The sequence below is a fragment of the Lissotriton helveticus genome, chromosome 12 (assembly GCF_964261635.1).
Source record: "Lissotriton helveticus chromosome 12, aLisHel1.1, whole genome shotgun sequence".
Taxonomy (NCBI): Eukaryota; Metazoa; Chordata; class Amphibia; order Caudata; family Salamandridae; genus Lissotriton; species Lissotriton helveticus.
This window is the reverse complement of record NC_136073.1, coordinates 87,846,005-87,862,159: the sequence shown is the minus strand read 5'-3', so window position 1 is coordinate 87,862,159 and position 16,155 is coordinate 87,846,005. Positions and strand designations below refer to the sequence as shown.

Below are 16,155 nucleotides of genomic sequence, written 5' to 3'. Positions count from 1 at the left end.
GTTGCTCGCTCTCCCTTCTTACTCGCTGCCGCCTGTCTGCCCCTTCCTCACTGTCAGTCCTGGCGCTCTGCACACTCTCCCCTCCTTCGCCCCAACCGACCTCCTTCTCACTGTCCCTCACTCTCTTCCTGGTTCTCGGTTCCTGCCCCTCACACTGTGCCCTGCTGCCCGAGCACCGCAGGGGGCACAGACAGGCACGGCATGGGGGCATGACCGGATACTGCACGGGGCACGAACTGTCAGCATGGGGGCACGGACTGGCACAACACGGGGGCACGGACTGGCACCGCAGGGGGCACGGACCGGTACAGCATGGGGGCACGGACCGATACAGCATGGGGGCACGCAGGGGGCACGGACAGGCACAGCAAGGAGCATGACCGGATACTGCACGGGGCACAGACCGGTACAGCATGGGAGCACAGACAGGCACAGCATGGGGGCATGGCCGGATACTGCGCGGGGCACGGACTGACACAGCATTCGGCCACGCACTGGCACAACACGGGACACGCACAGCATGGGGGCACAGACTGGCACAGCATGGGGCATGGCCAGGTACGGCACGGAGGCACGGACTGGCAGAGCATGGGGCATAGAAAGACAGTGCACAGGGGCGTAGGCAGGCGCTGGATGGATTCATTATCAGGCAGTGCACAGTGGCATGTAAAGGCAGGGTACAGGGGGATAGACAGGCACTGCATTGATACATGTCAGGCACTGCATTGGCATGGAAAGGCAGTGCACAGGGCCGTGAGGAGGCACTGCAATGATACATTGTCAGGCAGAGCACAATAGCATGCGAAGGTAGTGCACAGGGGTGTGGGCAGGCAATGCATTGATACATTGTAAAGCTGTACACAATGGCATGTAAGGTCAGGGGCTAGACAGGCCCTGCATGTGCACAGCAACGTGGGCAGGCACTGCATTGAATCATCGTCAGTGCACAGGGCGTGAGCAGGCGCTGCATCGATACATTGCACACTAGAGTATTAAAGGGCTGCTGAGACCCAGAGATGCTGTTGTGACCAGGTTATGAAGGCACCTAGAAGGCCAGAGTCAAACAAGCAGACCGTGGGCACCCAAAAAATGCCATTGCAATAGAAAACTCGATCATAAATTGCTCTTACAATAGTGGAAAATCTGCCAGAATGGCGCATTTACCACCGCAGGAAAGGAGCATTGCGAGGGCCGTCCGTGCAACATGCAGTGAGAAAATACAAGCTCAGGAGTGTGTGAGTTTTTGCAAACATTTTCCAAACTGTTTGACCATCCTAGAAGTGGGCGGATGGATGAATGGGCGGATGGATGAGTGGGCGGATGGATGAGTGGGCGGATGGATGAGTGGGCGGATGGATGAGTGGGCGGATGGATGAGTGGGTGGATGGATGAGTGGGCGGATGGATGAGTAGGTGGAAGGATGAGCGGATGGATGAGTGGGTGGTTGGATGGATAAGTAGGTGGAAGGATGAGTGGATGGATGAGTAGGTGGAAGGATGAGCAGATGGATGAGTGAGAGGATGGATGAGCGGGTGGAAGGATGAGCAGATTGATGAGTGGGCGGATGGATGTGTGAGCGGATGGATGAATAGGTGGAAGGATGAGTGGATGGATGAGTAGGTGGGCAGCTGGAGGGAGGGACGAGGGAGCGGATGTATGATGAGGTCACGGGCGCCTGCTTTGATAGATGAGTGGGTACCGGAATGGTCAAGTGGGCAGCTGGGTGGGTGAATGAAGAGATTGGCAAGCGCATGCGTAGATAGATGAGCGGGTGGATCAGTGGCTGGGTGTTCAGATGGGTTAGATGAGTGGTTGAATTTGCTATTGTAAATGACAATGCCATTTATGTTAAAAAAAAACATAAATAAAAATAATGTCAAGAGCAATGCCAATAGCTCTAACTTTAACAAAGGCAAAACCATTGCATTGTAAATGCTTGTTTAAGTGTGTCTTGTACTTTTATGGTTTCTGAAAATTGAACCGAATAAAGTATTTCTTGACTTGACATACCAGCACATCTATTTATTAGAACAAATGTCGCAAATGAATTCCCCCTCGTAAATGCAGTTGTTTGCAAACTTGCACTTAAGTTTCCAACTAAAATTGTCAGATGGGCTCCATGTGATTTACTATATTAATTTGTAGCTTAATTTCTGCCAAACGGTCTAATCTTAATCCACTGTATGAGTATGCCGTTCTTACACCACATAGTTTAGGTGTTGGTCTGCGCCACTAACCATGCTACAAGACCATGTGGGCACAATCTACAAGTTCATCTGCCAACAGGGATGTATTCTCTGAGTGTTAAATAGTGCTGTTTACAAGAATCCTGTCAGCAGTTTTTTTTTTGAATAGATTAAAAATGTACTCACTCACACTTACCTACATGTTATCTGTATCATGGTGGGTCTGCAGCCAGAATATGGGAACAAACTCATCACATCAACAGGCACAAAATATACTCAATGATTTGCCAAGCGACGCTGTTGTAACAGTGACACCGGCTGAAAACCAAAAAACATTCCAAATTTACAAAAAAACTTTTAATGTTCACTGTGTTTTACCTTCTCAGAAATTACCGCATAATTAAGAGTGTCCCTGTCTCTGAGAGGAGAAATGTGGAATCAGAGTAATTGCACTCACAATATACACATTTTCTATCTTTATAATCAGTTTTTGCAGTGAACATTTTGTCAAGACATACCTAGTGAACTGTGCCCAAGGAAACATCTTGGGTGTGTGGTGTTATCATACAATTTTGGGTAACAAGATCAGGCAGGAGCACTATTTGCACCTGACCCTGGTATTTGTTGGTCACTCAGGACGAGGGTCTGGGTGTTATTTCATCAGGTACTAGTTAATCGATGGTCTTCTATAGGAAAAACAATGTTGTCACTATATACAAGATCCTGCTATTTCTTTATGCTTTCCTTTTTTGTCCAGTCCCTTTACCCATCATTGACTCCTTCGTGTTTACCTCAGATCTAAACACAATGATGTAACATTTGGGTAAAAATATACAAGAAACCAAGGAAGAACTTGAAGACAAAATGGCAAAGATTTCCATGGCCACCATGTACTTGCCCTTAGTACTGAGATGAGCAGGAATAAATGACAGCCAGACACTGAGGAACCCGAGCATGCTGAAGGTGATGAACTGAGCTTCATTAAAGATGTCAGGCAGTTTTCTGGCTGTGAAAGCGACTACAAAACTTGTTGCAGCCAAAAAGGCAAGGTATCCCAGCATGCACCAGAAAGAAATGAGAGACCCCTCATTGCATTCCAGTATTAACACTCCTGGTCTAGAGAGAATGTTATATTGTGGGAAAGGAGGTGAGGCATTGAGCCAAGAGAGACAGAGAATAACCTGAATGAGTGTGCAGACACCAATGAGAGTATAAGACAGCTGAGGACCAACCCATCTCCTTAAGTCACTGCTGGGCTTTATGGCATTGAAGGCAATGACAACCGTGATGGTTTTTGCTAAGACGCATGCGATAGAAAAAGCAAAAATGATTCCAAAGGCAGCTTGTCGAAGGAGGCACTTCTCCGGCGTGGGGTAACCAATGAAGGCAAGTGAGCAGAGGTAGCACAAGGCTAGAGATATAAGCAAGAGGTAGCTGATTGAGCTATTATTGGCTTTGACAATGGGGGTCTCTCTGTAGTGCAGGAATAGTCCAAAGATTGTAATTGGTAGAGTTGAAGAGAAGATGCTAGTCACTGCCAGCATGGCTCCTAAGGGCTCATTATAGTAGAGGAACTCTGTGAGTTTAGGGATGCAATGGTCTTGCTTCTCGTTGGGCCATTGCTCCCAAGGGCACTTCAAACACTCAATGGAATCTGCAATAGATAATAGACATGTAAGTTATGCACATGTAGATATTATTTTTCTGAAAACTGGTTTTAAGCCCACCTGTCATGATAATGAACTCACCAGTTTGGTTGGAAATCTCCCCTTAGCGACATTTCACACACAGGAAGCAGCAGAGGGGTTCCCCTTCTCTAGCAACTTTTCTGAAGCCAGAAGGACAGCTGGGACTGCACACAGAGACTGGAACCTGGGATAAATACAGATAATTGCAAGTAATCACTGAACAGAGCATATTAAAATCCTGGTGTAATACTTGAGCAACCATAGATGCTGTGACCAGAACTGTGAGCTCATACTATCTGGCATGGGAAACATCCTCTACAACGCAACTTTTACCACGCAGTGCTTTTACATCGCAACTTTTGCAACGCAAACCATTACAACGCATTGCGCTGGGGGGCGCTCTAGGATAGGGAATAGATTTAATTTACTATCCAACACATTCCCTACTATCCACGGGGACTGGAGTTGGAATAGTAAATGAAACTATTCACTATCCAGCACCCCTCAACACTATGCGTTGTAAAGGCATGCGTTGTAAAACTTGCAATGTAAAAGCATGCGATGTAAAAGCATGCGTTGTGATGTCATACATCCATCTGGCATTATCTACAGTACATGCTATATATGTAGCATGTACTTTAGTTATGTCTTCAGTGCATATGTGCTATTATTGTCATATAGAGCAGAATATTAGAGCTTACACGTATTTAATGGAATTACTGTATTTATCTGGCAGACTATTCAGTGCAAAGAGTATTTTCCAATCAATTAATTAATTTTTTCAATAGCATATGACTCTCACTCATGCAATACTTTACAATAAACAAGTTAATTAAAACACAAACTTTCTTACGAAACCTAAATAATGCAATAACCACCATCAGTCATTGATTGGCAAGTGGGGCACAACCTCTGGTTGTTTTAGATATTTGAGATTCATGTAGGGGCATATTTATCAAGGTTTTTGTCGGAAAGTGGTTTATTATTAGAAATGAGTAGGGCCCTGCCACTAATAATAAGGCCACAAACAAAATAAAAGGTTCAGTCCAGGTCTCAAAGTATTCCCTTGCTCCACACTTGGTAGCTGGCAACGAGCAGGCAGGCTTAACTTAGGAGACCTTTTAAAACCACCAATACATTAAATAAGTAAGACACGCAGACAATAAAAATCCAACACCAATCAATAAAAATATTAAATATTTTTATGATTAAAATGACACCAAAAAGACAAATATTCAATGGAGGGAACCAGAGATATGAATTTCCGAAGATTAAAAGTAAAACTACCACAAATAGCAGTCAAAGGGCTAAAAAGGTTTTGTTGGACCAGGACTTACTTCCAGAATTGTTTCTGGATGCAGGAAGGTGGTCCATGGCACCAGCCAAGTATTCATATGCTCTGGTTTGCCTCTTGGGGTCTGGGACTACAACTCCCACAATGCACCTGGTCAACTTGTGGAGCTTTTTACAAAAGTTGCTCCAGACATCTGGAACTTCTTCCAGAAGGTCTTCTTGAGGGTTCAAAGTGGCCACAACACCAATCCAGGGGCCTAGAAGCTCTTAGATGGACCTTGGAATGTTGGGACTACAATTCCCACAATGCACCTGGCCAAATCCTTAAAAGGTCACTGGACAAAGTCCAGTCTGGGGACTTCTCTTGGTGGAGATGATGCAGGGGGACTGTCTCAACCTGTAGCTTTCAGGGAGTCTAATCCTTAATCATTGTGAAGCCAGGAAAAGTCCTTAGGGCTGTAGTACCAGATTGTGCAGCAGGTGCAGGTGCAGTCTTTTCAAAATGCAGTTCTTTGGGTGCAGATCAAAAACTACTCCTTTCCCCTGCACTGAGCCCTAAAACTCCAGAACCCCCAGCGCTGAAAGCTACCCCAACCCCAAGACCTGTAAACTACCCCAACCCATACAAACTACCCGTCACTCCCACAAAGCCCCACTTACCTCATTGCGTCCTCTCCCATACCTTCCTCTTCCTGCTTCCGCCAGCCAGCCAGCCAGCCAGCCAATCAGCGGGAACTAGACTGTGCATGTCCCTTAACCACGCATATGTGTGGCTAAGGCATATGCGTGGTTAAGGCAAGCGTGGTTGCTCTTGTGATGTTGGAACACACGTGGCTGAAGCTGCGGTGTTCTGTCTGTTTCCAGGCCACCTTGCGTGTCCCTGCGGTGCTTGGTAAATCTGGAGTAACGCAAGGCAGTGCAAGTCATTGCCTTGCGTTACTTTGGCCCATGGAGGAGTTTCATGGGTGGAGCATGGGTGCTCCCAATCATCCACCCATGGATTTTGGTGCACTCCCATATTTACCATGAGGGATAGACCTGGAATGCATCAAAAGGCTACACCTTTCCAGGGGAGGCGTAACAAGTAGAAATATCTTTATTTTCCTTCATTTTTCCTCATTCTGCAGCACACATAGAAAGAAGAAAAAGCCGCAAAGTATAGTTTTTGTGCAGGAAGGTAGTCTTTCCTGCACAAAAACAATCCTGCCTGCCTTGGTGCTTGCTATGAAGCCAAAAAGTGCACCTTCGCAAAGAGAAATCAGGAATGTGCCATACCTTTATAGATATGGTGCATAACTGAATGCTCCCTTTCACGCTGCGCAGCAAGGTGTCTTGCTGCGTTACGTGAAGGAAATTATATAAATATGGCCCTAAATTTGTTGCAGTAGCCGAGGTGTCTTATTGAAGTCTATGAGAGACAGGACCTACAATGAGAAGAGGGCACAGTTGCAGCAGCAAGCTGAAGCATCAAGTATAGGGCTAGGGAAATAAGGTATTACACTGAGTTGATTAGTGGAAATAAGGGACGAGCACCTGGTGGCTACAATGGCTAGGAGTGGAGAAACAAGAGCGAGGCTGTGCATTTGGTTTCCGACTCTCCCTGTCTGTGTAGCTCTATGCTCTGTGGTAAATGTAATAAAGTGTTGACTATCCCATGTGGTTAGTGTGCTGGCTGTGGCAGGAAGGTACTAGAGGCAGAGGCTGAGCATATGCTAAACATAAGCTCCTGGTAGTGCCCCTGTTTTAGCTTTACTAGTGTTTGTGCTTAAATAAGGGATCCTGCTCAAAGTTGGCCTGTACAGGATTCTTTATTTCCTACAAACTACAAGTGTACAGAGTCTTCGAAAGCGAGCAATGTAATGCAAGATACTAGCACCTACAAATCCTTCCAGGCTAAATATAGAGGGATTCATATATTATCACCTGGAATAGTGGATCTTACACAGAAAACATCCAAGGCGTGCAATAACATGCATGACAAACAGGTGAGGAGACCTAGACCTGGTGAACTTGTCGATTTCAGTAGGAACAAAGTGTGTTATGGGAGGTTTGAGGTGTAATAGAAAGTTTGAATGTCAAGAACCCTTTACTCCTACAAAGGGGCACTGGAGAAATGCCCAGCTCTTGTGACCCATGCTATTGAGGGATTCTCCTTTTGTGTGTTACATTTTAAATATAGTTAATGACTGATAGATATAATTGCTCCCATACCTTAAACTAAATGCCCTCATCTAATGGTGTTTGTAATGTCATAGGTGCCTTGCAACTAGCTAATGCCCATGCAACTCTTCTGTAATTTCAGCTAAACTGCACGAGTGAGCCTATCCTAGCTGAGCTCTGCAACTGGTAGACAAGAATGCGTGATTGTGCTCAAACAAGATAGCTTCATCATTTTTAGCTTTCATATTTTGATCCCAACCAGTAAGGGGCAGGAGTCTTATCGTATTTACATGCTGTCACAGCTACCCTCTTATAAAATATAAAATATTATGGTCTTATGTAGTTAGGTGTGTGAATTATAAATTCTGCTCATATTTCAAGGATACTTAAACTTTATACAATAAAACTATTGAATGTATTTTAAATAATCCAGATTACCAGTGAAGCCACCATTTATCAATATGTTTACTAAAGCAGGTAAATACATTTTCTTATAAGACTCTCATGGCACCACTCATTGTGCTGTAATATCTTTTACTAGCAAACTGATATTCTTATTTAAGTGCACAAGCCAGCTAGTTTGACAGCAAAATTTGTAGAGTTGGGAGACAATCTATTACCTGTGGACTATGTTAAAGGGGCCATCTGGTGATTGATGTCAATAAATCTCGAAACCCAGGTGCTTGTTCAGGGGGGGAAAACATGGCGGCCAGCTAGGTAGTGGGTCGCGAGTGCCTGGAGGGAGGTGGCGTGTTTCTGCGTTGTTTCTTTCCTCTACATGGCGAAATTAGAGTAAACGGCATTTCAGAAAAGTGATAGGCGGAGACGGAGCGTTATTACCTTTGCGGCGACCCCCTTCGGCACCTTGTTTCGTTCCGTTCGTGAAAAACTCCGCGGCTGCGGTGCTCGTGTATGGCGGCGGAGGAAGCAGTGCAAGATCTCGGGCTGAGTGCGGGGGAGGAGGAGCCTCCTGTGGAGCCGCCTGTGGAGCCGCTAGAGGAGTCAACAGCCTGTGGGGAGCGCTGGAGCCGCGCGGCGGTAGAGCTGGGTAGAGGAAGACGAGCTGGGGCCAGAATTCAGTTCAGTGCGGGCGGGGCAGTCGGAAGAGGTACCGGGAGCACCAAGGACAAAAGTACTGAGGTAGGACCAGCCCGCAGCGGTCTGTAAGGGTGGAGAAGTGAAGGACTGGACTTTTTAACAGTACCAGCGGTGCCAGGGAACAACACCTATAACCTTCATGGGATACCTGTTTCGGCGCACAAACTACAGAGACACGGGACACTTCCTTCGGCGTCAAAGATTCAAGGTTTATTACTGCAGGGAACACAGAAGTCACGACAAGTACAACACGTGCAACTTGGGGAGACTGCTTCAAATTGGTTCTGTGGATCGCTCCTTTTATACAAAATTAACTCATAGGACAACATGGTACACAAAAGTTTACAACCTGGTTCCCATAATTATCCCTCAGAGGGGTCGCTTTGGTCACTTTGGTACACATAAGGTCCGGAACATAAGTGCGGAAACATTTGGCGGTTCCCAACTGTAAAAACCCATCTTCCCAACATTAGTGAATTCCAATCGGCAGTAAAACAGATCGAAATAGGGACAAGGACAGGTGCAGAGGAAGATGGAGGCAGTGGGGGATTGAAAAGAGTGTAAAAGGGGAGGTATCGGGAAACACAAGATACAGGCATCAAAGGGACGTGCCTAATGAGATGCACGGCTGAGACAATAAACCGACTCGGCAAGATGAGCCTCGAGCGGGGCCATTTGCCTTACAGTATCATCCCCCTCATCGTAAAAGATATTTACAAAGAACATGTGTCTTCCACAAATATCCTGAGAGTCCCAGGGTGACGAAGCGGACAGTGTCCGTTCGCTGGCTACTTGAGGGCAAGAGACAAAATGGATGCCGTATCTAAGATGGAACCCGTGGGTACAGATGAAAAACCCGCATATCAAACGAACGGTTTAAGTTAGCACAGCGAAACTGCGTACACTTACTAAACTCGTCATTTGCGGTTCTTAGATACCAGACACGACCATATTCGTGCAAGTCGAAAACATCACTTAAAATTGTCACGGAACCTCAGACGCTCCTTTTGCCCTCATGTAGGCAAGCACTAGTCGGAATCATATTTGATATTCATCAGACCCTCGAGATGTTGCTGTAGCATAGCTCTGTCCAACCGAGACCCTTTGGTAACAGGTGGCTGTCTCATACACGTTGTAGCACAGAGGCCACATAAGGCAGGACCGCACTGCACGCAAAGGCAACAAGTGAACAGGAACACTACAACGACTCCAATGATCGTCAGAATTTTCCAACCCCAAGTCGACATCAGGCCCCAAAACCATCCAAGTAGCGTCCAATCCCCTACATCCACGTGTATGGATTCGGAGATCTTATGCAACTTCGAGATGGCTTGATAGACAGTCGGAGCGTTATCAGGAATGAAAATACAGCAGCTCGAATGGATCACCTTACATACCCCACCTCGATCTGCTAAGATCACATCTAAAACCATACGGTTTTGTAACGTCATAAGTCTATCCGCCTGAAGTTCTGTGGTGATATTACCAAGGGCACTGGCAGTAATATTAGCTGTCGATTCTACCACTCGAGTCAACTGTCTTAGGTTCCTACTATTAACCATAGGTCCCCAAAATGGGAGGAAACCCTTGAAAAAGTCTCCTGCCTCTTGACCGGCAGTATCCTCTTCGCTAATTACGCCTCTCACAACTCTAGTTTTGTGATAATCTGCATCTACAGTAAATGTCGGAGGCAACAAGTTTGCGATAAAACATGAGCCCATGAAGTCAGAGGGCAACCATGCATATGCACGATCATGACAAATAAAGTATGTACCCTTGGCAGCCAAAAACACAGGGGACGAGACCATTGGCAAAATATAATTTTCAGTGCAAGCACTCTCTCCAAGTCGGGATTTCGATCTACGGCCGCGACCTATTAAACAAAAATTGCCAGTGTGGGGTACGACCCATATCGGAGGCAAGCTTTTAAGCTGTTTTTCACCAGTGAACACACTATATTCGCCTCTACTTAGGACCCTATAGGCTTGTACCTCTTCTTCAGGGATAAGCGAGGGATCATAGATATCGCTATCTAAATCCTCTATTGCTATAGACAAAGATTTTTGGTACGAGGTAGGACCAGAGTAGGGGGAACGTGGTTCTCGAATGGGGTGGAAACCCAGTGCGCTTCGAAACATTGTTTGAAATGCTCGAGCAGACCCTTGGGAGCTATATGGTAACACCAGATATGGAATTCCCTTATCCGTAGTATGTGGCATCAACCCACACACCCAGCCATTAGTAGTGTTAACCACTAACTGATGCTGATGAAGGAGTTGAATAAAGGAATTGTTGCGGAATTCTGCACGTCTAGCCTGCTCGTGTTCAGGTAAGATGTGAAAAGAATGAGGAGAGTCAGTGGAGATGAGTTTAAGATTAGGGGTAGGAGTAGGTATAGTAGAAGGCAAGAAGTAAGACATTGTGTAATACACTCCACCCGCTAATAACGCAGAACCAGTCACAAACAGTACAAATATTTGGAACACAAAACATTTGGTACGACTGAGTTGCTGCAGCTTGAATCTTTGTGCTTGAGCTTTTTCCAAGTCCATCAGCTTCGAAAATGCCATTCCCTATGACCGTCCGCAACGTTTCTTGACACACTTCGTTCTGTGTAGCAATAGTCAATTCCTGGGAGTTCCCAGAAATCGACGGTCTTTAACCTAGCGTCAAGACCTGCTAACCAGGAGGAAGTACACGCGCGGCCCTACGGCCTTTATTTCACAAAAATATATATATATATAAAAGCAAATGTCTCTCAGCTGTGGAAACAAAAATGTAAGGAACGAAGCTCAATGAATATATACAAAATAATTACAATAGTATGAGTGTTCAAACTGATCATGGAAAACGGGATAATGCACTTGTCAAGGGACAGAACGGGGTTTTTTATTAGTCTTTAGTGCTGGATCTTAAAAAATATCGGGTTTTCCCAGGACGTGTCTGTTCGTTAAACAAAAGATCCGTTGAAGGGACAACACCCTGTTGATCAGCTGAATGTTCTGGTCTTGAGTCTTCTGATGACAAGTGTTCAATAATGCCTTTTTGCTGCACTGAGGATTCTCCGACAGGTTGTGCGTCGCTGAAAGGTACAAACGCCGGCAATCCTTCGGTTTCAGTTGATGCAATGCCTTTCCTTACCCACCAGTCTGCTGGCAACGGAATGGGGACTTTCTTGGTATGGGTGGCATGCACCCAATTTTTCCGCCCCTCAAGACGAACTGCAGTTCTCGTGGCAAGGAGGACCTGATAGGGTCCAGTGAACCTGGGATCCAAATTGTTCTTGCGTGAAAAATTCCGCGTTACCACCCAATCTCCGGGCTGGAGCTGGTGGCCTGGACCCTCCGTCTGTGTCGGCAATGCTTCGTGAACCTGTTGGTGAATTAACCTCAGTTTAGCAGTCAAGTCATGAAGATAATCGATCAACATTGGATACTCAAGATCACAAAAGGCACCCGGTCTAGGGACCCCCCAAACATTGGCAGGACGACCGAACACTATTTCATAGGGACTGAGCCCTACTCGGGAGTGTACAGTTGCCCTTGTTGACAGTAATGCTAAGGGTAAAGCGTCAGGCCACGAAAGACCTGTCGTAGCCTGGATCTTTGCTAGTTTTAGTTTAAGGGTACCATTGTACCCCTCAACCAAACCAGCTGACTGAGGATGATTGGCACTATGGAATTTCTGTACAATCCCTAACCCGCGACACACACTCTTCATCACGCTCCCAACAAACTCACTTCCATTGTCTGACCACACAACCCGAGGCATTCCGTAGCGGGAAAAATACTCTTTGAGTAAAATTTTTGCCGTGGATAAAGCCGTATTATCCTTAAGGGGGTAGGCCTCAATCCACCTAGAAAATGCACACACCACAACCAGCACATATTTCAAAATATTACATCTCTCCATGTGGATAAAGTCTAACTGGATAGCTTCGAAAGGGTACGCAGGAGGGGCAAAATGGCCAGGTGGAGTGGGAGTGCCCTTACCAGGATTGTGCATCAAACACACCATACAATTCTTAACCAAGCGTTCAGCACATTTCGTAATACCATCATTCTTCCACACAGGAAACAGCAATTTACAGATACCTTTCGCGCTAATATGTGCTAACCCATGTGCCATAGTCACAACAGCCAACACATATGCATCAGGCAACATCCATCTTTTCTGTTCCGATAAATCAGTCCAACAACCATTCGCATCCAACTTTCCCGTACTTTCTTTCCACTTCGCCTTTTCAGTCTCGGTGGCCTCATTCTGAATTGCTTTCACACTCTCGATAGTGTTTTCACACATACTTGATTCTGCAGGCCACCTAACCGAACTCGTCACATACATTCGAGTGCTAAGGTTCCGGGCAGTCTCCTTAGCAGTCTCATCCGCAAACGCATTTCCACGACCAACATCATCCATTACTTTCTGATGTGCGCTACATTTGATTATGGCCACCTGTTTAGGCAATGTGAGTGCATCTAAAAGATCATTTACAAGTTGTCCATGTTGAATCTTCGTACCATGTGACATAAGGAATCCTCTCTCTCTCCACAGTCGTCCAAAACTATGTGCCACACCAAACGCATACTGGCTATCTGTAAACACATTCACCCGTTTATCTTTAGACAACACACACGCTCTCGTCAAAGCAATTAGCTCAGCAGCCTGAGCCGAATTCTGACTTAACCTTGCGCTCTCCACAATCGTTCTCAATGTAACTACAGCATACGCAGTTGTTACATCACCATTCGGTAACTTAAAACAGGAACCATCCACATACAAAGTACCATCGGGATCTGTCAATGGAGTATCTTTTAGGTCAATACGACCCTTGGTTTCCTCTTCAGTTTTGAGATAGCAGTCATGTACTGCTTCATCGCTTGATTCTGTGTCGATCGGCAGCAATGTTGCTGGATTCAACACATTACACCGTTTTATCCGTATATGACTGGCCAGCAACGTCAACTCATAACCAGACAATCTTGCACTTGTCAGATGTTGAGTTTTCGTTCGGTTCAATAAAGTGTCGACTGCATGCGGAACCATTACCGTGAGCATGTTATCCATGACTAGACCTGCGGACTGTCGAATGGACGCCGCAGCTGCCGCTGTTGCCCTTAAGCAACTTGGCAAGGCTCTTGCTACTGGGTCTAAAGTCGAAGAAAAGTAGGCACATGGGCGTTGCTTACCACCAAAAGGTTGTGTCAAAACACTCAACGCGCAACCATCCCTCTCGTGAACGTATAGTGTAAATGGCTTACTGTAGTCAGGAGTGCCCAACACAGGAGCCGAACACAACGCATCACGCAATTCAGAAAAACTTTTCTGACATTCCTCAGACCAAGGTACTGGGGATGAAACGTCTTTGCATGTAAGGGCTATCAATGGTTTCGCCAACAATGAAAAATTTGGAATCCATTGTCTGCAGTAGGACGTAATACCCAAAAAGGCGCGAACATCTCTTTGGGTTTTTGGCACAGTCATTCGGGAAATCGCTGCAATTCTCTCTGGGGTCAACCTTCTCCCTTCTTTTGACAATAAGTGACCTAGATAGGTAACTTCTTGACAACAATACTGTAGCTTTGAAGGCGATACCTTGTGGTGCAATTCATGTAGATAGTGTAACAATGATACTGTAGCCGTTTTGCAAATAGCCTCCGTATCAGCTGCCACTAAAAGATCGTCAACATATTGAATCAAAGCTGCACCTTTAGGTAGTACAAAGGCATCAAGTTGACCTTTAAGTGCTTGGCTATAGATTGACGGACTCTCACAGTAGCCCTGTGGAGCGCGTTTTAGCCTAAAACTGCGACCTCCTAATGAGAATCCGAATAGGTCTCTGCTTTCCTCTGCAATCGGGATGCTGAAAAAAGCATTCTTTAGATCGATCACTGTGAACCAGGAGGCAGATGCTGGAATCATTGTTAGTAAAGCCGTAATGTCGGGGACCACAGGAAATTGCGGAACCACTATTTTGTTTACCTCTCTCAAATCTATAACAAAACGATACACAGGAGGTTTAGTTGGGTCAGTTCGTTTCAAAATTGGTAATACAGGGCTATTGCACACGTTTCCACGCGTTTCTTCAACAACACCTTTTCCAATGAGATCATGAACGATTGCTAACAGCGCTCGTTCGCCCTCAAGAGAAATACGATATTGAGGTAAACGCGGTAATCGCGCATTTTGTTTCAATTGAATCACATAGGGTGGAATGTCTAGTAGGCCCACGTCATTGGGACCTGTGGCCCATAAGGACGCAGGGAGGGAACTCAGTTCCGGTGGGAATTTATCAACCGATAAATACATGGGAGAGATCACTCTCCGTCCCAATGTAAGCTCCACTCCTTCTGGGGAACAGTACAATGTTGCATATAGTCGTTTCAACAAATCCAGCCCCAAAAGATTCTCACCACAACCTGTAGATAGAATCAGTGGAGCCGTTAGCTCACGTGGTCCAATCATAAGAGGCAAAGGGTTAGAGACTGGGTTACTAACAGGGGCGCCAGAGAATCCAACGGAAACATTCGTTAAGCCAGACAAAGGTGCGCCAGGGAGTTTTGAATGCATGATGGAACTTTTCGTCGCACCAGTGTCTAACAGAAAAGGCTCAACTACACCCAATGTAGTCACTGCAACGTAAGGCCCACTCTGATCGACCGGAACTGACACTACTCCCTCTCTTTGTCGTTGGCTGTCCTAGTAATGGTCATTTACAACAGCCTCGTGCTCTACGTAATAATCATCCACATTATATTGTGCAGATCGAACTGACCCCGCATTTCGCTGGTCAAAGTAATTATTTACATCTGATTGATTTTGATAACGATCATTCTGATTGTGGAATGAACCACGACCTCTACCACGTGGTGCCTGTTGAGGACCACCACCACGGTTTCCTCGTGCTGACACACCATTCAGACGGTCTCGTAAAGCAAGACAATCATATTTTAGGTGTCCCTCTTTCCTACAATATGCGCACTGATTATACCCAAGTGAAGATCTGGGATCAAAGTTGTCAGAGCGCGGCTGTGTCCTATCGGGCTGTGCTCGTGGTCGATACTGCTGTTGTGAATCATTTTGGTTTGATCGTGGAGGGTATGCTTGCTGCAACAAAACCTTCGTTTTGAGTTCTTTTGTTTTCTTTTCTACACGATCACTTTCTTCCTTTTCCCTATTCTCATAATACTGGGCCGTTGCTAATATTTGCGCAGGGGTTGAAACTGCCCACGCACTCTCTGAATTCTTCAATTTGTTGCTTAGTTCAGGCAACAAATTTGACACGAATTTGTCAACGAATAACCGCTGGCCTCCCTCAGCGCCCATGTCCTGGCCGCTGTGGTCGACAAACGCTTCCTCAAACCTTGTAAAGAAATCTGAGACACTCTCGTCTTTCTTTTGCTTAGAAGCTGATAACTTATCCCAGTTCACCTTCATCGCTGGCATGAGAGTTTTCATGAGCGTAATGATTTTCTGAGGCAAATCCAAAATCAGCTGTTCAGGCTTGGCCCCACCTACTTGTAATGCATCAGCTGCTAGCAGTGCAACCCAATCACCCCCTAATTCAACTGCGTGATTGGCTTGACGAATTTTAGCCCAAACTGGTTGCGGTACACCGTTGCCAAACAACATGTCGATGTCAGCAATATTCATAATAGTAGCTTCCACCAGTTGTGATAACTCCTTATAATAACCAGCCGGATTTTTACGCGGATCAGGTAAGGATTGCT

General features: G+C 45.8%; 1 protein-coding gene across 1 annotated transcript in view; it reads right to left on the bottom strand.

The window, feature by feature from the left end:
- Window positions 1–2,920: 2,920 nt before the first annotated feature.
- The window catches only part of LOC144797895 (extracellular calcium-sensing receptor-like), a 56,637-nt gene continuing 43,402 nt past the window's right edge, over window positions 2,921–16,155 (bottom strand). Inside the window, 2 exon segments of the mRNA XM_078668697.1 lie at window positions 2,921–3,840; window positions 3,935–4,058. Coding sequence (XP_078524823.1) covers window positions 2,921–3,840; window positions 3,935–4,058 — 1,044 coding nt within the window.